Source organism: Aptenodytes forsteri, unplaced genomic scaffold, assembly GCF_000699145.1.
Source record: "Aptenodytes forsteri isolate BGI_AS27 unplaced genomic scaffold, ASM69914v1 Scaffold241, whole genome shotgun sequence".
Taxonomy (NCBI): Eukaryota; Metazoa; Chordata; class Aves; order Sphenisciformes; family Spheniscidae; genus Aptenodytes; species Aptenodytes forsteri.
In genome coordinates, this window is record NW_008795252.1 from 8,944,181 (window position 1) to 8,970,631 (window position 26,451).

Below are 26,451 nucleotides of genomic sequence, written 5' to 3' on the forward strand. Positions count from 1 at the left end.
CACCGAACAACTGGAAACCAGGGGAGCATGCTTGCGTGATGCCAAGGCCAGGCTACTATACTCTGCGCCCAAGCAGGGCACGTTAATGGTTTTAGCACTGTGCTAATGCAGTCATATGGCTGTACGCTGGCTCAGAGTGGGCACACCAAGCTCGTGTCTTTCAGGAACACAACATGCACAGGCACACACACATACATACACACATGCATGCACACACACATGAAGTGCTCATATTCCCCATTTCATCACACTCTTGTTTTTACATCATAACTACTTTCCTTCTCGCAAAGGCTGGACTGGACTCCCATTGACACCTCTAAAAATAGCAAAGTTGTTCTGTGGCAAACAGGAGACAACACTCAGTGTAAGGAGGAGGAACGTAAAACCCAAGTCCTTTTCTTCACCGTGATACTGAATTTTCATGTGATTTTCACTGATTTTCTCAGTTTTCCACACGTTCATTGGGATAATAGTGCTACCCTTTGTGAAGCGCTTTAATGTAGTTAGCATTAAATAACTGCTAAGTGGCAAGGGTCATTTTCAAAGTCTGTAAGTGTTTACAGACTTCATGGGGATGGACTACGGTTCCTGTAGAACCTCCCAGTCTATGAGATAGGATCTAGATTCCTACTACCAGCACAAGGAGCTCTTCCATCCAGATCCTAGTTATTTGTCTCTGGACTCTTGCAAGCCCTGCTGAGATCCTACTTGCGAATTTAATCCTTGTGTTATGGTGTGGGTCACCAAGGAAAGTGCTGCTAGATGGCCTTTATTTATGATGTTCTTTTTGAACTTAAATAAAAATGCATAAAACCACCCAAATATTATGAGTAGTCCTTAAATGAATTGAATTTGGGAGGAAACTTCTGGAAGAGGACATATACCACGATATATGAAATTCTGGTTTGACTTCAATGCTAGTTGAGTACAAGTAAACAATAGGACCTATTCCAGGGCAGATGCCATGCTGAATTTCAGCTAAAAATACACCTTATGTACTACAGTGGAGAGTCTTGACATATACTCATCAATCAATCCCTTTAAAAAGTTTGCATTTATAATTTCTAGTGTAATAGAAGAGTGATCCAATCCAGCAACACTTCTTAGCAGTGCTTGGAAGGTTACAATATGCTCCAGTTTTCCAGAAGGTGTAAACTACTACCTAGAGTTCCTTTCTTCAAGTATCATCATCACACCAAGCTTAGCTCTTCCGACTAAATATTCCATCTGGGATGCAAAAATTACGTGGATAAATCAACTGTGTGACAGTTGAGCAGATTACATACAAATACTGTCTACAACCTCCAAAAACTGACTTTGGCATTCATGAGATGCACCGGGAGTAATGCATTTCTTCAGCCAAAACACTTACATCTTTGGAAGGCTTTCTGAGCACGTCTCCCACACCACCACCATTTCGCAGGCCTTGGTTTAATACGGTCACAATGCACATGAGCAGGGTGTCACAGGTCCTTTCTATTCCATCCTCCTCCTCTTCACCTGCAAACAGGAGAGCAGCAGCTTTAGGAACCACAGCATCACACGATCACTCATCAAACAAAGCCACAATTCTGTATTAGAGAAAGCTACTGCAATACACATCTGCCTTGCATATTCTTCAGCTAGAATTTCACTGACCATCCCTATCCATTTGTACATTGCTTCTGGTGACATACTTAGGCACATCAGCCATACTTAGCCTGAAGAGAGACAGAGAAAATCCCGAGCAGTTCTCCCACCAGTAACTCTGTTAATGACCCAGAGCTGCCATCTCTATTCACGGGAGTACCCCTTTTCCTTGCAAGTACTCCCACTGGTTTCAGTATGACTGCTTTTTCAGTGGGCGTCTTAAGTGCGCAGCTGACACATACAGGAGAGGCAATATAAACACAGAATTAGAAGCACATTCGTAAAAGGATTGTCTTCCTGTGAAATCATTCCTCTACCTACTCATGTTCAAGCCAAGTCATGTTAGCATTTCAAATCATTAAGGAGGGGCTGGCTCTTATATGAGTAAATCTGTCCATGATCTTTCCACCAGCACACGTGCCCAAGTGCAGGTCTGATGTACATTAAATGAAAGCCTCTCCCTGACCTCAGCTTGAAAACTTGGATTCTATTCTTATCTCTGCTGCAGAGCTGCTGCGTGGTTTTGGCTGAGCCACAGAGGGTACTATTGTGCAGGAGATATTTGAACGTGCAGAGGAGCTGGGCTGGAACACCAGTCCCCAGGGGGACTTCATCCGCCCTGGCCAGAATTCCTCCCACCACGCACTCACCCCCATGCTGCGGCTGCATCAACAGCCTCCTTTTGAAGAGCCCTGCTTGAGTTGTTCCCTGTGTCCTGCTGACTTGCACTGAAGGGTCAGGACTGTGACTGCCATTTCTCCTGCCTTCCTTTCTCTTTAGGTATACGTTTGCTTAAGCGGTGAAGGCAGCGATTCTCACTTAGTTTGCTTCATGCACTCATTGTAACATAGTTTAATAAGTAACAACATCCTGCTGCGATAGTTAACTGAAACAGCGTATTTAACAGCCCCAAACCACCACCTCTAGGGCACTGAGATAGACTTTGATAAATTGAATTGACTGAAAGCACTCACATTACAGACAAGCAATTTGGATTTAAAACATGGGTTCCCAAATTGCGGTGTATGCATCATGATTGGTATTTGCAGAACGGAGCTGGTATCTGCTGCCTTTGCCACCACTGCTTTTGCTACGCAAGCAAATTAAATGAGAAAGTTAACGCCTGATTTAAGGAACTCTGAATAAAAAGAAAAGCAAAAGCAGACATCAGGATAGACTTCCCTGTTAAACTATATGGTCATTACAGACACTACTACCACTAACAACTCCAGATTTTTTAAAAAAATGCTTGAATATTGAAACTGAAAGAATTGAAACAATAAAACCATTTTTTCTCTGTCACATCTGGAAATTTTTTACTAGCACTGTGATCTTAGTCATACCAATTAATCTCCTCTGCTTTTGTACCCTGCCTTTATTTCCTCATCCAAACATTACTCCATCAATTTTTTTGGAAATAATATCTGTGCTTGAGAAGATGACCATCCACAAGATAAATTAAAAACCTTTATACAAGCCACAGGTTCTATTTCTTTTAGGTAACTACAGAACAAGATTTTCACTGTTCACAAGACCAGGGTCAAGTGCTGGAAACAGCAGATGGTCAGATTCTGGTGAACGGCAAGGATAAACCAGGGCTGCGAATGGGAAGCTGCAACAGCAGAGAGAGTTATCTGCTAGAAAACCTAACTCACAACTCTCTGTGTCCACCAAGATGCAAATTCAGAGCAAGCCCAGACGCAAGATACCACTCATCAGCTGACTGGTACAGAGCTTACAACACAGAGAATCAGCATTCCATGTTGCACCCAGAAGAGCAAGCTCAGGTTGCTCTTTGCCAGAGAATCAGAGAGCAGGCAGCCTGAAGTTGGCAGAAACCTCCAGTGCAGTAATGTAGACTGTAAGGAGCGTACAGACGTCTGTATGTCTACTCTACTTCCACTCCCAGACGTGGAGTAACAAGAGCTACCTTCAATCTGGGAGCCGGATAACCCTACAGGCACATGTTCTGTCCCAGCTGCTTTGCCCTGGTGCTCAGCAGCGCTCATAGACTCAGCCCCTGTCGACACAGACTATGCCCACACTCCCAAAAGGAGTGGATCTGTAGAGTGAAATGTTGCTAAGGACCCGATGTCGACACGAATTGAGGTTCAGGGGGTTTTATTTGCAACCAGCTCCAGCCTGGTGAGTGGCCCATTAGTGGCTAGACAGCATTAGGTAGGCTGTCTTCTGATTAAGTTTAATTCAAAGGTAATGCAGGTTAAGCACTATGACCACCCCACAATGTTTATCACAGGGTACTAAGTGGGATGATAGGAAGATTTACTTCAAAGTTCCTCATCCAATGGCCCCCGGCTACCTGGCTTCTGGACCTGACCTCCAACACAAGCACAGGCAGGGGAGACACACGAGTGTCCACATGGATCTAGCTGAACTTGCACAGAGTGGTACCAGACCTGGGAGTGGAATGAGTCTTTGAAAACATCCCCTTTTACAAACAGATATCTGTGCACCTTTCTAGCACAGGTCTTCATGGGCTACAGAGCACAAAGAGCCACGTACTGTAGGATGTAAAGTTCCTTTAAGTGATTAAGCACTTCACAGGGCAAAGACTTAAATGATATGGAAATGCCTTTGAAGTGAAGAGTGGGAGATGAGACAAAATATTTTTATGCTGACAGCTCAGTGCAGCAGTGAGGAAGCAAGCTGTTGACAGGGGACGCTCTCTGAGCGGAGCAGGCTGGCTCCCAAGTTAACTCCCTCATCAACATGAGCAATGACCGAGCACATGTTCAACCAGTGAAATTCAAGGTAGAAGCACAGTCTCACCAGAACAAATGATTAGCAGTGATCTGATCCGAAAAGCAATGTATTTATGTCTCCACTCTGGACCTGAGATGCCATTGAGAACATTTTATGTTTCCTACAGATAGCTGTGGACTTCTTCATGCTGCTACAACATGAATCCCACCAAATCTCAGGCTGAACTGCCTTCCCATTCCACTGCGCTCACGCTTTCGCCAGAAGAGGGATCTGTCCCAGGAGAAGACTGAAGGCAGAGCACTACTTTTTGACAGGTGATTCACCGGCTAAGATGAGCAAAACTGTTCTTGCCGAATGTTGTTTTTTTAATGTTACTGGATTAATAAAACTTCTCCAAGATTAAGTGACAGTGCACTTAGATGTTTTGTATAGCCCCTTTTCATTATTGTTTAATTTTAAAGAAACAGTATCCAAACAATAAGAAATGTGAGATTTCTATCATTTAAGGAGCTTGGCAAAAGCTACACTGCATCTCTTCTGACTGATTGATTACTCTCTGAATGCAGCAGCTTTGCCAATAGCTCTTAGACTGTTTTCTCTATCTAGTCAGACAGCTTCCCATGTTGTTTATGAGGCCTGTTTACACACCAGCTGGGGAGAAAAAGCCTATTTTTACAGCCCTCTCCCCGACACCCTTGTTCATAAAAACTCAAAAATTAGTAGTGGAAGAATAAAGCATGTGAGACAACATTATACTGGAACACAGGATAGGAAGGGACCACTTATGTCCTCAGTTTCAGCCTCCAGCAACCACAGGCAACTGTGGCAGTAAATATTTTAAGCCTGTAGACCATCCACTGTGCACACACCCACAATGCAAAGGCCACAACACACTAAAACAAACTTAACATCTGTCGTGAAAGACCAACCACCACAACTGCACTGTGCCACAGGAAGAGAGTAGGACAGATGGAGTAGCACCACCATCAAAGGTCCCTGTCTAGCAGTGCATTTGGCCAACAAAACTCCCGAATGACCCTGTAGCCTCAAACTACAGAAGAGGGCAAAGCACTCTGTCAGCTTGATCTAGGAAAAATTCCTTCCTGACCCAATATCTGGTAACTGGTATCTGGTAACTGTCCCAGCAGGACACTCTCATCAGACCTTCTATTTTAACTGAGCATATTTAAAGTTGACAGGGTCCTTCTGACATATAGATCAGATTCGTAATGCAGGTATCAAAGTAAAACCAGATGGACTCATCTGCTGAACCAGAGAAAGTAAGCTCTTCACTTGCCACAAGCACGAAGCAACACAACTTAGCTATCGCAAGAAAAGCTTGCAACAGTCTGCATTTCCTTGCATTTGCAACAAGCTAAGAAAGCACAGATGGACTGCTGCCTGTGCTTAGCTGAGCCACAGTAACTCGTTAAGACATAGTAACTTGATCCTGGATCTGGGCTCTTAGGTCTTCTGGCTACACTACAACCTTGGCCTAGAAGCATGTAAAAAGTATACACAAAAGCTTGCTGATACATGCTATGCCATTAAAATCAACTTATGTGGCTCAGTGTGTGCAGGTGAGGATGCTGCAGATAAGCAGCAAGCTTTTTCTCTCAGCAAAGTCAGCTGGAAAGAAGCGACCTCTACGTTAAAGCATAATGATTCAGCAAGCTCTTTTAGTAACAAAATTAATGTCAATGCAATTGGAAATCAGGTGTGGGAAGCACTGGCATTAAAGGCAAGCTGCCAACCAAGCTCCAAGCCTTGCCGACTTCTGACTTACAACAATCACCATCACTTCTCACACTAGCAAAAGTCTCCGCAACAGTAACACACAAATCCCTCAGTTCTAATTGATCCTCAGTTTGGGGGAACTTTTGTACTAACCTGGGTTAATAATTGGGATGCTTGTGGAACAGTTCTCTTTTGCACAGGCTCCCATCATTGATGTGAGGGTTGTAGTGGGGACTTCACCAATACCTGTGGAAAAAGCAGGATATGGACAAAAAGACAGATGCTGCATTGATACAAAGTTTTCAATCATTATTTTCTAGAAGTGAATCACTGATTTGAAAAGTTGAGAAGAAAAAGCAGAACAAATTATACCACCAATTCCTCCTTCCTCAAACAGTCTGCGTCAACAGCTCAAAGCAATCACAAGGAACAAAATCACAGTTTTATATTTACTGTATATCTCATCTCCTGAAATGAATGAATCTACATCAAATGCTGCTACTTCTGGTTAGAACAAACTATATTCAAAGCAAGAAACAACTGTCAGATATGAAAATAATGTCAGTTTTAAAACCATTAGATAAATTATTCACAAAAGCTGACAAGAAGGACACCAAGCTGATGTTCAGTTATCCTGAATGTAGAATATTTAAGAGTTTTCAAGGATTATAACACAGTTTGGTACTCATTTGTAAATACGTATGGGTTTGTGTAAAACACTAATTTAACATTCCCAAAGTGGGTAAACGTGTACATCAGCTTGATTTTATCAAACCAATTTTATCTCGTGAATCTTCAACAATTTTCTGCATTTCAAATCAGAGATACAAAAAGGCTTAAGGAGAAAAAAAATGAAGGCAAAATCATACAACCAAAGTAACAGTCTAAGACAATCTGTGTAACACAGAAAACATCCGCTCTGACTTTATGCTACTTTATAAAGAAAAAATTAAAAGCACTTGTCTTGGGATGCCTAATGTTCCATCAGGACATCGTCAGCACATTTTCTTGATGAGTTTTTGATCAGGAATGGCAATGTATAAAGCCAGCAAGAACATACCCACACCACAAAAATCTGCCAAGAACCCAACAGAAGAAATACAAACACACAGGAATTACTGCACCGGACTAGACCAGTGCTGCGTGTAGCCTCACATCCGTTCTTCTACAATGGCCACAATTATCTTTCAAAGTGAAATTTCAGATCGTAAGTTCTGTCCCAAAAATGAATGGTAAGTCACATATAAGCCAACTTAGCCCTTTTAAGATGATCAGTGGCAAAAAGCAAGGTGTGTTAAAGAAATCCATCAGGTTCCTTTTTTTTGGTATAGTATCAAAACAGCTCCGTGAGTACACCATGCCCATGAGTCTTGAATGAGCGTTGCCTTGTTTGTGTGCTGAAAGAGCAAATTTAGGAAAAAGCTGGCAAACACTGAGTGCACACAGTCCGGGGTGGACCCCACTAGTTGTTCTGTGCTTGCGTACAGGTCTGAAGAGCTCAGCATTTGGGAAAATCATACCTCTGTGAATTTAATCACAAGCTATTCTTGGGTATTTCTATGCAGACAGTTACTTCTCTGCCCATGCTCCCAGCAGGCATATACAGAGATCTCAACAGACCAGACCTGGCTTTTTTTCTAGCAAAGCAAGTCTGTAACTCTCTATCCACATTGGTAAAATCTCTCATTCCAGAAAGTTGAAATCCTGGCCTTTTTAAAACTGGTTAAAAACCTCCCAATGATTTTACTGAAGCCAGGATTACACACTAATGGTGATGGTCATGAAATACACACTGAATTTAAAAGATGCTCCAGGAAATCTCCTATCAGCAGAACTGTGGATTCTGTAATAAATTTCTGCTGGATGAAGCTTAAAAAGTAATCAAATAAATACATCTACTGAACATGTTAAGATCACATGCCTCATGCAGTACACAGAAACTACTACGAGCTGCTTTTAAGGTGGGTAGATAATCAAGAGAACCCACTTTGAGTTGCTCTTCCCAATGCTTAGAAAATGTAATTTATTTTTTTTTATATTAGCATGAGTTAGAAAAGAAAATGTAATAAATCGAGTGTTAGATTTTAGTATTTCAACAGATAAACCTAGCCTGAAACAACCCTACACATTAGATTTTACCCAGAGACTTAATTTAGTCCTAAGTTATACGGAGTTAGTTCTGCTCCCACAGATACAAATAAAAAAAATTAAATTTCCTTAGAGGAAAGTTAGGTTAGACAGACAGAAAAGGTGTATGTCGGAAGCAAATTTTAATATAAAAAACAATACCTGCAACAGGGGTCCTGATTTTCAATCTGTCGACCTCCATGATAAAGTCATCTTTCAAGAAGAGGAACCCAATGATGGAGAAGAGATAAACTAGGATGAGTGCCAGCACTGCAGTGAGGATAATGGAACGACCATTCCGGGTAACACTTTTTATCACATTTAGCAAAGTCTCTTCTCTGTACACCAGATCAAACAGCTGGGAAAAGCAGAGAGTAGAGGAAAAATGAATACAAATGAGGCAATATAGAGATGCTACATAGGAAAACAATCTGAACTACTGAAACATACACCTAGTCATGTTCTAAATTCTCAGCTTCATAAACACACAATTCACATTGATTTCAGTGGGAGCTGGGCATGCCTATAGGAGGAGAAAACCTAGCACAGAACTTTAAATTTTAAGGTAGATTATAGCAAAATCCAAAGCCACAAAGTATTTATTATATATGAGCCTGATCTAGATGCGGGTAACAGTTACCAACAAGATCCATTGTTTTCCCATGTTCAAAATCAGGCTATACTAAAATTAAAAAACAGTGTCTTCATACTATGGATCTACATCTACAAGTTAATTTTTCATGTTATCTCCCATCTGATAAACATGCGTGGGCTGCAACTCAAAAATGCACTCATGTATGCAAGTAATTACATGTCCGTAAACTGTTTCTTTGAGCTCATGGCATCATTTAAAAGTCACTCACATGTACAAGGATGAGGGCCATCTCTTTTTAGGACAAAGTTAAATTCATTGCACTGTTTCTATAAAACTAGAAACTTCTATTCTTCTTTACCCTGCACTATATGCTTTCCTGGTATTTAACTTTAAAGAAAAGTATACATTAAGATAATACTGCTTTAAATGTCAAAGGCCTAAAATAGCAATTAAACGTGCTAAGAGCTTTTCAAGAAACTATAGCTTTTTTCCTCCTGCAATTCTATTGATGTTCTATAGTGCTTTGGACCTTATCTATAATGTATATATTTCCACTTCAAAACACACAGATTACAGATATAAAGTGACACACTAAGATTTATCAAAATGGTCCACAGAAGAATGTATTAGTCACAATTCACAAGATCTCAAATCCACAGCCTTGTGAAAGGACTAATAATAAAGGAAGAAAGAGGAAAGACAGTTATCATTCATTCTGTACAAGACAAAGCTTAAAATGAGGAAAACATATTAGGGTTTAGAATATTTCCCTACTACAAAGTGAACACCTGGAAGTAACTTGGGAACGTGGACAATTATAACATCCATGAACTGTGGACATTTGTCAATAGCAGTCACTGAAAAAAGTAAGTACATAAAATGTTTCTTAAACTACTTGGCACTTTGGTAAGTATTTTAAGGTAGAGATCACCTTACTCATTGAAGGAGTAACAGATAATTTGTTTTGCATTTTTTAAGCAGAAGAGTAACATCCATTTGAAAAGTGTCCTGCAGCTACAGCCACAAAATCTTGGCTCCTTTGAAATCTGCCCAAACTTTGAAGCTGACTTAATGTCAAGATCTGGAAAACCTGACTTCAGCCAGAAGTAAGCTCTACCAGAGTAAGGACTGAACCCCTGAAAATTTTCGTGTGCTTAACACACCTCTGTGAAATGCTGGGAGCTCACCACTCTTCAGGAAGCTGAGAAAAATACGACACAGGAAAGTGAACCCATGTAAATGACCACAATTTAGTCAGTCTCCCTACAAGTTTCACACGCTCCAGTATAAAGCAGAAGGATTAGAAAACAAGAGCAGTGAAACACCTTTTACTACTATTCAGCATGAAGGGAGCAGTTAGCTGAGTTTAGCATAATTTTGTATGATTCATTTTCATTGCACCTGTATCGTATTATAAAAAGGCATTCCATCTGGGTAATGGCAACAAAAGAAAATGAAAGTGGGATACATTTGAAGTGATGAATCTTCCTGCTACACCAGAGGCATGCCGTCTGTATTCCCCAAGTAATATATATATGTATTTTTTTTTTATTAGGGCTGCAAGATGAACTGAGGAATGGGATCCTTTGGAATAAGTATGATGCACATACCAGTGGACAACTCCTGTCCCAAAGAGATTATGACTGACACTAGATACAGGAACAATGTACACAGAATATATGTATGCTGGGGAAGGGCAGGAGAAAGGAGTGGGCTGTATGATGATTGTCTGAAAAGAAATGAGCAAACTTTCAACTCTAAAACAGATAACCTAAGTCCTAACAGAAACAGGTTCTAATGAAAACAGCAGCTCCTAAGGGGCAGCAACACAATGGCATGCTAAAAATACACGATTTGGCTTGATTGTCAGGAAGAAATTGAAGACAGCTGCACGGGTAACGGTATTTTCTATTTTTGCAAAGTTTTCCCCTCCACAGAAGCACATACTTACCAGGAAACTATAGAAGAATTCGTGCACGCAGAGGCCCAGCATGCAGACCAGGACATATGCTACGTGATAGAGAAAAGCCATGTCCATGATGACCGCTCTGTAGCCACGGGTGAAAGTTCCACGGTTGCCAACAAAGCTCACCAGAAACACTATTTTGTTACAAAGCTGGGGGGGGGGAAACAAGGCTAGGTTTATTCCATCAGAAAAATCCTGTTATTTATTGTTTGCATCGCTGCAGCACGTGAAAAGTCTAGATAGGTTGCTTTGACTAAATGCTCGACTTTTAGATAGCTGGAGTCAGATGAGAGAAATTGAACTCCCAAGGTACAATGGGAATGAGCCCATGAGAGTAAGTGGAAGCACATCACCCCTCTAACACTGCACTGTGCCTCATTACATTGCGATTTATTTCTATAACATTAGTGAGTAGGCAGGGTGGGATTAATGTCATAAGGCATTAAAAAAACAACTGGGGAGTGAATTCCTAACCATTTTGAGTTTAGACCCGAAACTATGTAAGAGCAGCTAGGCATGCTACTACGAAGAGAACAATAGTAACACAACAGAAAGTGTGTGGGGTGTGTGTGAGATCTACCATTTCCTTCAGATCATGTTTTTCAGTAAAAAATCCCTAAAAAAAAAATACTGGGGGCATTTTTGAAGTCTAGCATTTCAGCAACAGCATCAGATTCTCCACTGCTCCTGAGCTTTGCCTGTACGCGAACAGCGGTGCAGAAGTAAATACGAAAGGGGCTAACCTCATCTGTTTGGTAGTCCAGGACAAACAATGGGGACTCAATGTGGTTTTTTCTTTCACAAATTTGACATGGGCAAGCGCAGCTTACTTGACTTTACCTTTGACTGTATGTCTGAGTAGCTTTAAGTATGTGACATTCTCACAGAACTGGTGGCAAATAGCCCAATACTTTGCTGCCTGGTACTAAGGTGAATTAGAGCTGCAACAGTCAGGCAGAAATCTACATAGCTGACTTATGAGCATGACTGTATATCTTACCAAGCTCAGTAAACATGCAAACATAGCCGTGAATAAGTTAAGAAATCTGGAAAAAGGCTGAGAGAATTTTTAATTTTGAAAACTTTTTTCTTCTCAAAAATATAGATTTAAGCTGACAGAAACATCTCGCAAATTTGTGTCAATTTTGCTGAGCGTATTGGTAGAGAAAATTATTCTTTTAACATGAGAAACTGTAAATTTGATTCCTCTTATTCGGCAATATTTCTTTAAATTTCATATTGGGGTTTTTTTTAAGTATTTGCACACACACAAAACCAAAACAGCTTTTTTCCTAGCTTCCCACTTTGCTGATACTGCTGTTTTGGGATGACTGGAAACGATTTCTTTTTTTGGCTTAACCAGTGAACCAGAAGAAGTAGTTCTTTGCACAGCTCTAATCAAGGGTGTTTTTTTAATAGGAGACCCTTAATATCTCTGCTTCTGCTGAAAGGGAAATTCTTCTTGCTTTTTAAGTACTTACATTAGCAGCACCAAGAAGTATCAAGGTAGGACCGAGCCCTATAGTATATATAGACCTGAGAATAACAGACACCAAAAAAGGTCGAATACCAACAGGCTTGGAGATGAAAAACAGCATTGCTGTACAAAACGCCACTGCTATCCAAAGGAGGAGTGAAAACAACGGAGAGAGCGTGCCTGTATAGAGAAGAAAGGGAGATTTGAGAAAGGCATCTTTGGAGAGTCCATTTTTCACCAAGAAACAGATCCAAAAGATCAATTCCTTTGCCAATACAGCTAAGAAAAAACGTGATTCACGCATCACAACGGCTGACCATAACTTGCCCTAATTGCAGCAAGAACTATTATTATCATAGTATTGTTGATTTTTGCACAGGTAACAATAAGAGCAGCTAATGAAATTTCCATTCAAATCCAAGGAGTGCTCAGAGATGAAGCAGTTTACCCTTCTCCTGGAGCAAGCTACTAATCAGCTCCCTTCTGCAGGGATCATTAGGGCTCCTCCAGTCTAATTCCATGATTGCTCAGCTACAGAAATAGCCGGTCCTCGGGGTGGCGCAGCAAGTGGCACCGCGCTGCAGTGTCACGTTTCGATCCCCAACAGCACCAAAGCGCCCCGGTTTTAGAAAAGCAGCTTTCTTCTGAATGGCTGCGGGTGTTCAGCGGGAGCCTCTGCCTCTGCACGGCAGCAAGGCACTTGCCGCAGCGGGAGGCAGCCACGGGGACTTCAGCAGGAACAGGCAGCATCTGCATTGCCAAGAGCAGCTGAATAGCTGTGCCTTGCTCCTGGGGAGGCAGCAGGTCCCGGGTCTTGCTGAGCTCCTGCGGGCATGTGAGCCGCTGCCTTCAGAGTCAGTCTCTTTGCCGCTCTGCAAGACGCTGGCTCCAGGCTTCCCTGAGTTTTGAGCGATGCCCCTATTTTCCCTCTCTCCTCTGCTTAAAGCCCTGGAAACACACCATGTTGCTGTGATATAAAAAGCACATTCAGATCTCAGGGCACTGTCACACTTGTACACTGACTTCTATTGTTATCAGATGAACTGAGAGGTCAGTGACAGGGGAGAAGGGAATAGAAAATTTAGCTAGACTCACAATAGAAATCATGCTATCTCTTTGGCAACAGATACACAGCTGAGCAGCATCACTGGGATTAAGAAACAATGAGATGAGGCCCTAGCCTCAACATTCAGATGGCATCCGAACTTTTCCAAAGTTCAGGAATGTTTATATCCTTGGCAGGAGGTTCAAGGTCAGCTCTGCCAGATAGTTTCTTCGCCAACAAGACTGGGAAACTTTTAATGGATCATAAAAAATAACTTCCAAGTGGACCTGAAAGGTGAGGCCAAAGCACCCGGCGTTTCTTTAACAAAACATTTTTTCTTCTTCCCTACTGCAGGTCAAACAATTCCACATCGCAGGACCCACCCCGGTAACATGTGCAGACATGCACACGCTGGCAGAGTGTCCTCATTGGCAGAGCAATTTCACTTATGTCATATGATGTAAGAACCGCAGAAGTCTACTAAAAGGCAGCATTCTTGGGATGATTACATCAGCCCAGGCACCTCAGACCTCTGAGTATGGGTGGATTTACGCAAGGTGAAGGGGAAAAATGGGAGACAAACTCCACCTCTTAGGTTTTGGTGGAGGGGGAGGCTGGAAGTAAGGAGGCTGCCTCATGATCCTGCTAATCCCATTTGGCGATACCTATTGTTTATCCTTCAGCTTTTGCTTTTACAAGCACTAGGAACTGGAATCCTGAAATGCGCTATCACCGAAATCACTGGCTTACTGGGGCCACATAAACTAATACCATATAAATCTGCAGTTCAAAATAAGTATTAATACCTACTGATTGCAGACCAGAGGATTTCCATGAGTATAGATTAGCTAAAATTTAGTAGTTTAAAAGGTTTATTTTTAACTCTCTATTTCTTCTCTTATCCTGCATGGGCTGTAACGTGTGCGCACTCCCACTGACTCTTCAGTTTACAAACAGGAAAGCACTAAGTACAAACACTTCCCTCTGACACGGCACAGCCCTGCAAACTTTGCTACGCAAGGCTGCGGAGATGCCCGTGCCGTGACCTGCAGAGACCACCCCATAGGGTGAAAGGGCAACGTGGTCTCCATGCCAATATACTTTAATCTGCTGCCTTTCTGTTTAGCCAGCCAACAGGAATGTTTGCTGGTGCCAATTCTGGTGTTTGTGAAAAGCACATGTATCTACTAGAAGCTGGACTGCTTCCACCAGCCCAGTTCACATGCCATCAGATAGAGGTGACTTTCAGTCACATTACTGACTGGACTGGACATGAATCAAAGACCCAGAGGTGAATGGCTCTACTCCCATTACCAGTATTCTGAACTATTTAGTCTCCTTTATCCCAATTAAGCTTGTTTTGTATTCAAAGAGGCCTCCCACTAGTCTGCTGCATTTATTTAATGAAATTTATTATTTGCTGTATTTCCTGTGACATGTGATGAAGCAGAGACAGAATCATAGATTTTAAGCATATTATTATATATTGCATTTATCCTCTGCAACAGTGATGTCCTTTAACCCAACAAACAAAATAGTCAAAACCCAACAAGCTACTTTTTAAATCATTCCATTCCGTATGTTTTTAAGACGGCAAGTCATTCAAAATGGTCAGTTTTACAGAATCTCAGTCCCTCTGCTGCCAGGAATCCTTCTTTAGCTCAGAAGCTGTAACTGAATGTGTGCAGTAGTACATTGCAATATGGCAATATTAAGAAAAAAAGAAAAATAATTAGCTCAGATCATCTAGATAATCTTCAGCTCAGCAGTTACGTTCTGTCCATTTTACTTCACATTGCATGGGACATATGACACCCAGAAGATCAATTACTACATTTCAGACACATCTTGTACCTACTTAGAAGACACTAAATGGCTTCTGCAGATACCTGAAGATGCAGTTTTATATAACTGTGTTACCTTAGAACTGAAAGCATCTAAAATTATAAGGAAAAATAAAAACAAACTCTACTTGCCTTCATCTCCATCATCTCCAAAGGGGTAGAAGAGAGCAACTGCTAAATTGATGAATACAGCAAGGTTGAAGGAAATGCTCCCCCAGAGAGAGATGTGTCTGGAGAACCAAAACAGGGGTGGATTATCTAGAAAGGGGAGAAGAGCAGCAATTAATGAAATGAAAGCAGGCAGGAACTCAATCAGTAATGGCCTCAAGGGAATTAAAAAAAAATACAGATGAATGAAGAGAATTGAAGAAAATATTCAGATCTTCAAAATTAACTAAAATATTAAACACAGCTTTGCCATAAAACATAGTTTCAAGCAGACCCTTTAATCCAAAGATCCCAATACAGTTTATCACATATGAGAGTTTCGCCTCTGCTAAGATTTTAGGATTGGATCTTTTGTGAAGGAGTCTTTTCACCTGCCTCTGAAACTGTAGCCTCTGTGCATGGAGACACAAAGTCAAGCAAGGAAATAGATTTCAGTACTCTGCATGCTAGTCAACCAGGAGACCCAGAACAGGTCATTCAAATGACCCATTTGGACCAAGTACACTGATGACATTATTCAAAGAACGATGGAATAGGCAAGGTTGCAGAATGGTGGTATTTTCCCCACCTCCGTCAAACTAAATACATCTTGACCTACTTTGGGGAGCAGGTAAAATTTGGTCTGACTGGGATTTGGTTCTACGAAAGCTGACTACTTCCTTCATGATCTGCAGACATCCAAGGTTACCTGCTGACAAAGAGCTCTGTACTCCTGCTTAAAAGGAGTCAAATGAAGCCAGGATCTCCATATGTGAAGTGCTGTACAAATACACAGAAATAGTCTATATCCCAAAGAACCTATAACCTAGTTAGAAAAGACTAAAAAGGGGAAATAGGGCAAAACAGGGTTAAGATTTTGTGTCCAGAGTCACATAAACGATTCAGCAAAAAGGCTAGGAACAAGATCAGAGGGTACTAAGACCCAGGCAAGCACTTCATATCTATGACTGCACTACAATACGCTTAAATGAACATTTAAAACAAGATTCTATGTGCAATGGTGTGAAAAAATTTCTAGCCAAAGGTTTATTTGAAGACGATGTATACCTATTAATTAGATTTTAATGTACTGAGAGCCTCCTGCAAGTATGCAGAGCATATTCTTGACTTGCCTGCACCCAGCTAACGTTTTATAAAAACAGTAGACTCCTTCAACTGCATATGACCGTCTCAGGCTTTAGTCTAAGTAGACTCTAATTGTGATTAGGTAAATATTCAGATTTCATTGTGACAACCTTATGCTGTTGAGATTTAAGCATTTGGAGCCATTGCAAACGATGTGTCAATTTAAGCAATGCAGACTGCATGCTAACAGACACTTGGCTAAAGAATGAACCGAGCCTCAACCTGTATTATCTTTTCAAATTAGAAAAACACATGGAGACTTGTGGGCCATTCCACTGATGAAAGGAATTGAGGAATTTCTGTTCTGAATGAAAATAAACCAATTTTCTTTGCTTATAGCATTAGGCAGGTCTGGTCTATGTAATTGTAGGGTTGGGCTCTTTTATTTGTGTTTCTTAAGCAAAACCCACAGATATGATTTTGTTACTAGAGTAATTTTTCTACAATATAGTGACTTTTATTCCCAAATAGACTGTGCAGATAGGGAGTTATTCTGGAATAATTTATTTTTCAACTTCTATTCTGGTCAGTTTGTCAGTACAGACAAGTTCTTACAGTGCCATCAAGGGAAGTGGACCTGGCTGATAGGTTTCACACTGAAAACTTACTACTGCCTCTGAAAATTATAGCCTGGGAATTGACATTTATAAAAACTGCAACCAACATTCATGTTTCCATCACATTAAGGATGGTACATCAAGCCATATTGCTTTGCCTATCCAAACTCCCTGCTGCTCAGACCATAGATCCTATTCTTCACTTCCTTCCTAACCAATTGCATAACGCTGCTGTGAGCTGTTAAACAGATGATGTGTGCCACCCCAGCAGCATCTGCATTTTAGCAGTGACCGAAGTGATCACTCTCGTGTATTTTTATATATATACATATATAAAATATAACTTTCTTCCTTATCCCTCAAGGATACTGTAGATGCTTAATTAGTCTGAAGCCTTGACTCTCTGCTCCAAAAGCAAAGGGCGCAGTTGACAGTGGCTGAGCTGGCAGGAGCTTCCTGTCCCCGGGACATCGGCAGCAGCCCCATTCCTGGCAAGGGCCAGCGGCTGTAATGCCCGCCAGTGAACTAAACAAGAAACTCAGGGTACCTGGCTTGGCTTCACTGCACCTCCTCTTCAGCTCCCTGCTTTGATCTCTCCCCTATGATCTTGACCATGCCTGTCAGCTCTGCAAGCAGCTTCAGGTGGTACATATGCCCCTACCACTACCACAGGACATATACCAGTATGGGCTAACAGACTGGGACATACTGCAGCCTAGTCAAGCAAGACTGATGTGAACTGGCAAAGGGGAACTGACTCGATGGGAGTCAGGCAGATTTAAAGCAGCTGAGGTTCTGGTGAGAGATGTTCTTAAGTGACTGACATTTACAAGTTTTCTAATGGTCTTTTAAGAATCTGCAGACCTCAAATATGCAGCTACACATGTTTCTGTTAAATATTAGGGGCCTTGGCTTAATTATGTGCAACTCTGTTGAGTTTAGTGGAATTACACCCAGTTCATCCATCCCTCAGTTTAACTTTTGGAGTCCAAACCATCGTCTTGAACACATTACTTATATTACTAACTGCTCCATATGATGCCTCTTTTATGGCGGCATGCAAGTGTCTTGGCTGACCTACATGCTGCTGACCTACACTCTCAAGCCCTGAACAGTTTTGCCTGTTGCATTATCGGAGTGAACAGAGAAAAGTATATTATTAAAATGAAAAAATTTGAAGGCTTAAAAGCAGGGTGTTAGCATAATTAAGCTATTTTTTGAAATTGCAATACTTACTCCTAATTTTCTTTTGCCATTTCATCTCATTGTACAGATCCTCTGTCTGTTGGAAAAAGTCATTGACTTTGCTCCCTTGTTCATCTCTCTCTGTTGTATTGAATACCCGACTTTTGGATTCCCGAGTGAGGAATTCACAAATATTGGGGACAGGGAAGACAATTTGTTCCATTGTTCTATCGTGGCGAACAATCTATAAATAAAATGCACATTTTTTTCAGGATCAGTGATTTTCCAACCATTTTGTCATATCTTTTCTTGTTCACAGCTCCCCTTTTATTTATAAATTAATGCATAAATTATTTGAACATTACAATGAAGTTGAACCAATCAATCCTAAAACAAAGTAAAACTGCTTTTCTATCTTCAAAAGCTTGCCTGAAAATAAGGTGGCAAATATATCTCAAGCAAAACCTAGGTCCAAACTCCCCCAAATATAAAAATAGTTCTAATTCAGAATGCTTTGATTTTGCAATAAATTGAAACAAATCTCTCCCAGTAAACAGTGCAGAAGTTCAGGGGCTTTCTGCTCAGATTACGAAATACTTTTCTCACCTTGAGTCTATTTCTATGATGAGATAAGTTGTGAAGGTGAACATGCAAAAATAGCACCTTGTTACTCAGACAGTACCCATATCTTGTCAGTCTTTATCTGCTTACTTGGCAAAAACCAAGGTTTTGCATTGTGTGTATTTCAGGGCCTACCGAGTTATGATGAGTGAGCTAGATTTTATTCCATCTCACCACACGGTCATCAAAACTGCTTCCCCATTCTGATCATGGACTCTGCATTACTAATACAGAAATGGGTAGAAAACTCATCTTGACTCTTAGACCCATGTCTCTGTACAGCCACCAGTGAAAAAAACCCCACTATTTGACTTTCAAATCAAACAAATGAGATACCCTGATATAGGGGAGCTATATCAGAAATGCCAAACAGATCTAGGACTGCTTCCAGTGAAAGACCGGCGAACACCCACTTGATACAACAGCAATGCTGGGTTGAGTTTCACTTTTCCAGTCACAGTCCTGCATTCAAGAACCCTCCTTTCTCTCTGTTAATTCATATTTAGTATGTGAACATACTAAAAACCACCTGTCTTAAGTAATTTTTAAGAGTAACATATTCAAGCACATTTGCATTAGAGATGAAGGACAATTATGCTCGTGTCTGCCCATGGGCCATGTACATTATGTGAAATTTGAACAGGCTATTTTGAAGTGTCTTAAGTAAATAGTTGTGTCTCAGGCCAGCAGTTGTGCAATGGGACTATGTGATCAGCAGCTAACCTGGTAGGACGAATGAAGGAAACCCCACTATTGACTTTCAAATCAAACAAATGAGATACCCTGATATAGGGGAGCTATATCAGAAATGCCAAACAGATCTAGGACTGCTTCCAGTGAAAGACCGGCGAACACCCACTTGATACAACAGCAATGCTGGGTTGAGTTTCACTTTTCCAGTCACAGTCCTGCATTCAAGAACCCTCCTTTCTCTCTGTTAATTCATATTTAGTATGTGAACATACTAAAAACCACCTGTCTTAAGTAATTTTTAAGAGTAACATATTCAAGCACATTTGCATTAGAGATGAAGGACAATTATGCTCGTGTCTGCCCATGGGCCATGTACATTATGTGAAATTTGAACAGGCTATTTTGAAGTGTCTTAAGTAAATAGTTGTGTCTCAGGCCAGCAGTTGTGCAATGAGACTATGTGACCAGCAGCTAACCCGGTGGGACGAATGAAGGAAGCTGATGGCACACCTTCAATTCAATCAGGGACTCCAATGAAGAGGTAGGCTGCATGTGCTGCTCTGCAGAATGGCATTTAAAAAGCCTCCCTGAGAACAGAGGCCTCCATATCTGCTCGAGGAACAGGCTTTGCAGCCACTAGGCTTTAGCGGATTTCAGAAACTACACCAGGAAGAAGCTATTGGCCACATAAAAGCAGACCATAGTGCTTGTTTAACGCCTAAATTTACAACCTACCCAGATAACTCAGCTGATACTTCCTAAGAGATACCTCAGGAGCACCCAAAGTATTAAAACATGTTAAGAGGAGTGCTAAGCTGCCCTCCGGACAACCACAGCCACGGAGCTTCCATCTGTCCTGTGGTGGGATAACGTGACGAGTATCAGGCAAAAAGGATGGTGGGAAACAGAGAAGGACCCAGCGATGGCCTGCCTTGATGGCAGCCAGGACAATACCAACCTGAGGTGCTTGCATCAGACTACTCCCTACGCACGCAAGCTCAGGTCCAATGTTGATGGAGCCTGGGAGCCCACTGAAGGTAAAACTATCGGCTCAGATTCAGGCTGGGCCTGTGTGCAACTGCAACTGTGCAGTTTTCATACTCGGCCAATCTTGGACCTGATACGGCATTTCCAAAAGACAGCCAGATGCCTCCTCTTCCTGCAGCCTCTCACAGCAGCTGCCTTTGCACCACAGAAATTCTCCTCCTTACAAAGTCACTAAGGACCAGAGATACTACAGTGCCTAACTCCTATCTTGATGCCTATAATCCCATGAAATCTGTAAGAGCACAGGATCTGATAAGAAGAGTTAAGAACCTAAATACCTCTGTGGATCTTGATCTAAATCCAATCCATGGCAGGGGTAGTTTAAAATGGAGAACAGAACTGATGAACCAGGCCAAGCCTCGGTCTTTTAAACAAAAGCCATACTGAATGTCTACACCACTTCAAAACCTCTTTGTACTCCAGCCAAACTTTTAATTTGATCAGTTAGCATCACTGGCTTTGAAACTCATGATTATTTATTTGAGTGATGTACCATACAAGATTATTCTTGACTTCATGACACAGCTACTATCCACAGTCATTATTTCCCTAACAAAACATGTTTGGTAACACACAGGAAAGCTACTGTAAAATGATTAGTTGGAGCCACTTTTAAGATAGGCGCATTCTTTTTTCTCCCATAGCCAAAAGCATATTATTCAACCTTCTTCTCATAAATAATCTACACCATTTGAATAAGCTTTGCTGTTCAGAAGCTTAAAAAGAGGTGATACACCATGCACAAGATGCAAACTTGTCTCATATTCAATCTTCTAGGGAGCAATTCTTTACCTCTATCTGTGCCGTATGATTGGCATAATACCTCAAGGCTTCATCTCCTTCATCGGGATCTGACCCTGGCTTCAGCATCTGTTGCAATGTTTTATTGTGACGAGCCAACTAGAAAAAGAAAAAAAATCTGATTTATGTCCTGCTGCTATGTTTTCAGCTTTATCATCTCCACTTAACTAACGCAAACCCTCCTCCCCCCACCCCCATATACTTACATGCTCAACCCAGTGGGGCTCTTTCCACAGATAACAACAAAAATGTAATTACTTGAGAACAATAGAAATAATTTAGTCTTAAAAAGTCAGCAGCAAGTCTTCAGCTTAGATTTATGAAAGGCAGCTTAGCCTGTAGCCTAGATGGTTTTTGGAGGGCTTTTGACAAATGCCAAAAAATTAGACTGAATGCTTCTTTTCACTTACGTTTAGCCATAAAATTTGCATACCTCTGACTAGGTAATTACATTTACAATTAAATTTTGTCTGTGATTTCAAATGGCTGAACTGTTCTTCACCATGTTGTAGCATGGTATTTCAGGGCTGCCAAGATAACGTCCATAACTATTTCAGAGGCAGCTGGATTGCAGTGGCAGGCAAACACATTAACTGTGTAATTTATATACATAGCACATATATGCACACACAAAAACACACAAATATGTATCTCTTCCTAAAAACTTCTACAAATTATATACTTTACATGATTCATAAAATACATCTGTTCTTGTTGACTAGTAAATATTTAAAATGCTCGATAGCTGCACAAAGTTTAATATTGAGAATGTCAGCAAATGCATTCATGATGTCTTTTAGGTCAGTGAGAAAAAAAGACTTAATTACAAGGCATGAGGAAACACTACTAAAAATGCAATTTTCCATATACCATAGTGAGTGGTTTTCATCCAGAAACTCTGAGGTGTTTCACCCATTTTAAAGTGGGGAAAACTGAGGCAGGAAAGGAAAGGCTATCTTGCAGATGTGATCCAGGTCTTAATCACTACACAGACATTACCACAACAGACTAGACACAGACATTAGAAACGAGGCAGGCACAGCACTCAGAATGACCGCAGGAACTAGACTTTGAAGTGATGATCACCACAGGCGGGTTAGGATTGTACTACATGAAATAACGCAGTATGCTGAGGAATTACAAAATAATTACAAATCTACAAAAAGAGTGTCAAGGATCAAGTCTAAAAGTAACAGTGGATCTAAACAGATATTGTAATAATCTAACTAGAAAGTGATCACACTCGTTTATAAGCCATTTGCATGTCTCACCATCCCCTTTTTATCTAAGAATGGTGGGGAAGAGATACATAAACAATTTACTCTGTTTATTGAAGTTCCCTAGAATCTACTGATCAAAATAAATTTTCTTCTGAATCTTGATAAACTTATTAATTAAAGATGAATCATAAGTGGAATATCCAAAAGCAAGAGAATACCAGAAAGGAACATTCAGGAAGAATAAATGTATTTCCTACAACTTCCTCATGGACAGAAGTCTGCTTGGCCCTGACAGTAGAGCACTGAGCCAATGTGGCAGAACATCAGCCTTTTATAAAAGGGTCACGAGCAGATATTCAGGGAGACATGCAAAGAATCACATGGGGGACAACTGCAGAGCAACATTCTTTCCATCAATAACAGATTTCTGCCTTGAATAGTCACTTTTTTACTCTATCTAGCAAAAGTATGGATAGTCTCATTACATGTATTAATATCTTATGCAACTTCCACTTGTTTTTAAGGCTACAAAGGATCATTAAGACTATCTAACTAGTTCTTCTCCTTCACACAAGCCATATAACCTGATCCAGTCAGCAGTCTTTGCAGTACACCCACATCATCATCTCAACAGGACAACCTGAATTCATTTTCTAGGGGTCTTTTGCATCCCCTTCAATATATGCTCTAGCATCATGGAGAAACAAGATGAGCTTGTGGAAACAAGGTAGTTACTGTTTAAAAATTCCCTTTAAACAGTGTTAATATTTTTGCCTTTCAGCTTTATTGAATGTCCCTCCGCTTCTGTACTTACAACAGGGCAAGCAAGAGTGCCCAATTCACCTTCTCTGTATCATTCATCATTCTGTACACTACTGTCACGTCCTCTCTTATTTGTCTCTTCTTTAAATTAAAACAATCCTTATCTTTCCCATCTCTCCTCAAACAGAAGAGTCTCTGTGACTCAATTATTTTCCTTGTCCATCTCCAAATGCCCTTTACATTGGCTATATCTCTTCTTTCAGATATGAAGAAAAGAACTGACTAGACAGAATGCAATCACACCCTGCTTGGAGTGATGAATTAGCATAACCAGAAGCAAATATATTCCCCTTCTTTAATTCTCTGTAATCCAGAGGAACTTTGCCTGTATCTTGACCCTTTTTCTCCAATGTCAACCATTAAGATTTTGAGTTTTCTAATAAATGACAAGTCAAGTATGTATGGATAGTTCTTCTCATATTAAAATTATGGCAGTTTGGAGAAAAGGACATGAACAGGTTCAGAAATTTCCATTAGTACCACGAAAAACTTCTTTTATAAACACACTTGAATTTGTATACAGAATTGGAAATTCCATTTGTAAACCATATGAAATCTCAAGGTATTGCTTCCTGATATGCTTTTAACTGCCCATAATTTTTATTGTAAAAGTATCTCTCGATAAACATCAGTAACAAAAGTTCTCTTACCACGTGGAAGGGAAAACCTTCTCAGCCCTCTCGTGCTGTAATGGGACTGACTAGCTCAGTGTGTTAACTTAACAGACAGCTGGTGATTTCAGACAGCACTGATGCAGTGCATATTTTACTATCAGGTTTCACGTGAACAGCAGCCACGTAGTTTAAAACCATGTGCATTCAGTGATCTTCATTATACTTTATTAGACTGTGCTTTCAGGCAGTGACTGTCTTGTGCTGATGTGCGTACAGAGCCTAGCACCACATAGCTGGGGCTTCCCGACACTCGCACTAGACCAAATGATCTGAAGAATAGGCCAGGATCTTCTGTGCTAGCGCCTCAGCTGCCAGCAAAGACACATCGGAAACAACCAGGGATTGCTGACCAAGCTGGAGGAACTATGGCAGATTTCAGAAGGGAAACCTACCTAAAGCTGTCAGCAGTAGTGCTAGGCAATAAGCGCTCGTAACTTCATTTCCTTCTGCTTCCCCATCTCTCTGTATCCACTTACCTTCTCTAGTCTAGACCTTCAGACAGTAACCTCAGGGCAAAGGGTCTATCTATTTTCTGCTTTTATTGCAGTTCCTACGTGGGATGGATTCCTCTACATTGACACAGTAATAAGTACTGCCAATATTTCTGTATTGTCACAGCTACATTGATGAAAGAATGGTGTGGACAGCAATCTGTGAAAGCTCAGATCTGAAGCAGAGGCCCACAGTAAGACACAGAACAGCTTTAGAAATGCTATGTTATTTGGCAACTACAATGTTTTCTGAAGCTCTGCTTTCATGATCCTTCCTTCACCCTGTAGTGAGCTCAAAGGCCCACATAGGCAAAGGGGACTGTGTCAACAGACTCCTCGACCAGCGCAGGGCTTTTTGTGAGATCAAAGACATAGCAATGAAAAGAACAATGTAGTGACAAACTGTGAACCTAAAATATGGAAAGCTTATCCAAGCCGATAATACACCCTAGGTGACAGTCTATGACTGGCATGTAAAGGCCATGCAAGCTCTGAATGACATTTTTTCATATTTAACTCCTGTGATGTAGTTAAGTGTTATTTCTGAAGTGCTGCACAAATCTTTTGGGGCAGCTGAAGGACAAGACACTGGATGGGCATGGACAATAGCAACTATAATGAAAAGAACAGCCACATTTACGTTTGTAAAGCAAAGCTAAAAAATGCATGGCAAGCGTAACTGATACAAATAATAACCATCACTAGAACCTGAATTCGCAGAGAGCCCCCAAAAAATCACCTCTGAGGAGAAAACTCTCTCAGTCAGCCATTCACTCACCCATCAGCCATGCCAGTGACAATATTTTAAATGTCAACACCGTATTTTACTACTCATCAAGGCATGTAGGGATGAGGAAGCAATAGCATACAATGGAACAGTGATTTCTGGAGAGGGGATGTGTAGGGCAATAACTATATGAATAAAGATCATTTGGCTTTCAGTCAGTTCCCAAGGAAGGACTGTTGTTCATCTTGAAAGACTTTTACTTCAAAAATTTGGAAAACGCTGTAATAAAGCATCAGTACAAAATGTGAAAGATTGAGGACAGACCAAGAACGCTGAAGACATTAATAAAGAAACAGTAGAGATAAATGACAGAATTACAAGTAATACTCAGTCTAAACTCCTCACACAACTTGATTATAAAATCAGATCTTCTGGTCATCTGGGATCCCATATATGATCATCAGCATGGAAAACCACAGCAGACCCATCTTTTGCAATTAACAATATATGGATTTCCTGCAGGCTTTTTGTTTTAAAGTCAAGATTTCCTTGCACAAAACCACAGTTAGTTAAATGTTCTCAAAGAAAAAGTGATTTAAAGCTGTGAACATTCATGTCATCAGCCTGTCAATAACTCATTGACTTGGGATACTAGACTGGTTTGCCAAAATACATATGTACATATGTGCGTGTGGAAAAATTGCTGGGAAAAAAGAAAGTAATTCTCCCCTTTTCATTATCTCTGTAAAATGCAGACTCCTCCTCTATTTTTACAAGAACGTGTCAGTCCCTGGTTGTAATTTGTAAACTGCAAGGGTCTCCTCTGTAGCCCAGTCCTCATTGGAGGTGTGAGGTCTAACACAGTACACAGCCAAGACGGTTGTCAAAACTCCTGCTGATTTCACCAGGCTTTGCTTCAGGCCCAAAAAAGGACAGGAGTCAAGAGAAATACGAGCTAGAAACAGCAGGCTGAAGACCCCTAAAGTTGTGGCAATCCGGTGAAGTTCCCACTGACTGGAAAAGGGGAAACATAACCCCCATTTTTAAAAAGGGGAAAAAGGAAGACCCGGGGAACTACAGGCCAGTCAGTCTCATGTCTGTGCCTGGGAAGATCATGGAACAGATCCTCCTGGAAGCTACGCTAAGGCACATGGAGGACAGGGAGGTGATTCGAGA

At 40.9% G+C, this 26,451-nt stretch overlaps 1 protein-coding gene across 1 annotated transcript in view; it reads right to left on the reverse strand.

Moving 5' to 3' along the window:
- ITPR2 (inositol 1,4,5-trisphosphate receptor type 2) overlaps nucleotides 1-26,451 on the reverse strand; it is a 238,969-nt gene that overhangs the window by 25,321 nt on the left and 187,197 nt on the right. The window contains exons 44-51 of the mRNA XM_019471985.1: nucleotides 21,333-21,440; nucleotides 18,231-18,423; nucleotides 15,277-15,402; nucleotides 12,260-12,435; nucleotides 10,764-10,928; nucleotides 8,380-8,575; nucleotides 6,244-6,336; nucleotides 1,373-1,500 (exon numbers count right to left, since the gene is read on the reverse strand). Of these exons, the coding sequence (XP_019327530.1) occupies nucleotides 1,373-1,500; nucleotides 6,244-6,336; nucleotides 8,380-8,575; nucleotides 10,764-10,928; nucleotides 12,260-12,435; nucleotides 15,277-15,402; nucleotides 18,231-18,423; nucleotides 21,333-21,440 (1,185 nt within the window). The remainder of the gene's footprint in view (nucleotides 1-1,372; nucleotides 1,501-6,243; nucleotides 6,337-8,379; nucleotides 8,576-10,763; nucleotides 10,929-12,259; nucleotides 12,436-15,276; nucleotides 15,403-18,230; nucleotides 18,424-21,332; nucleotides 21,441-26,451) is intronic.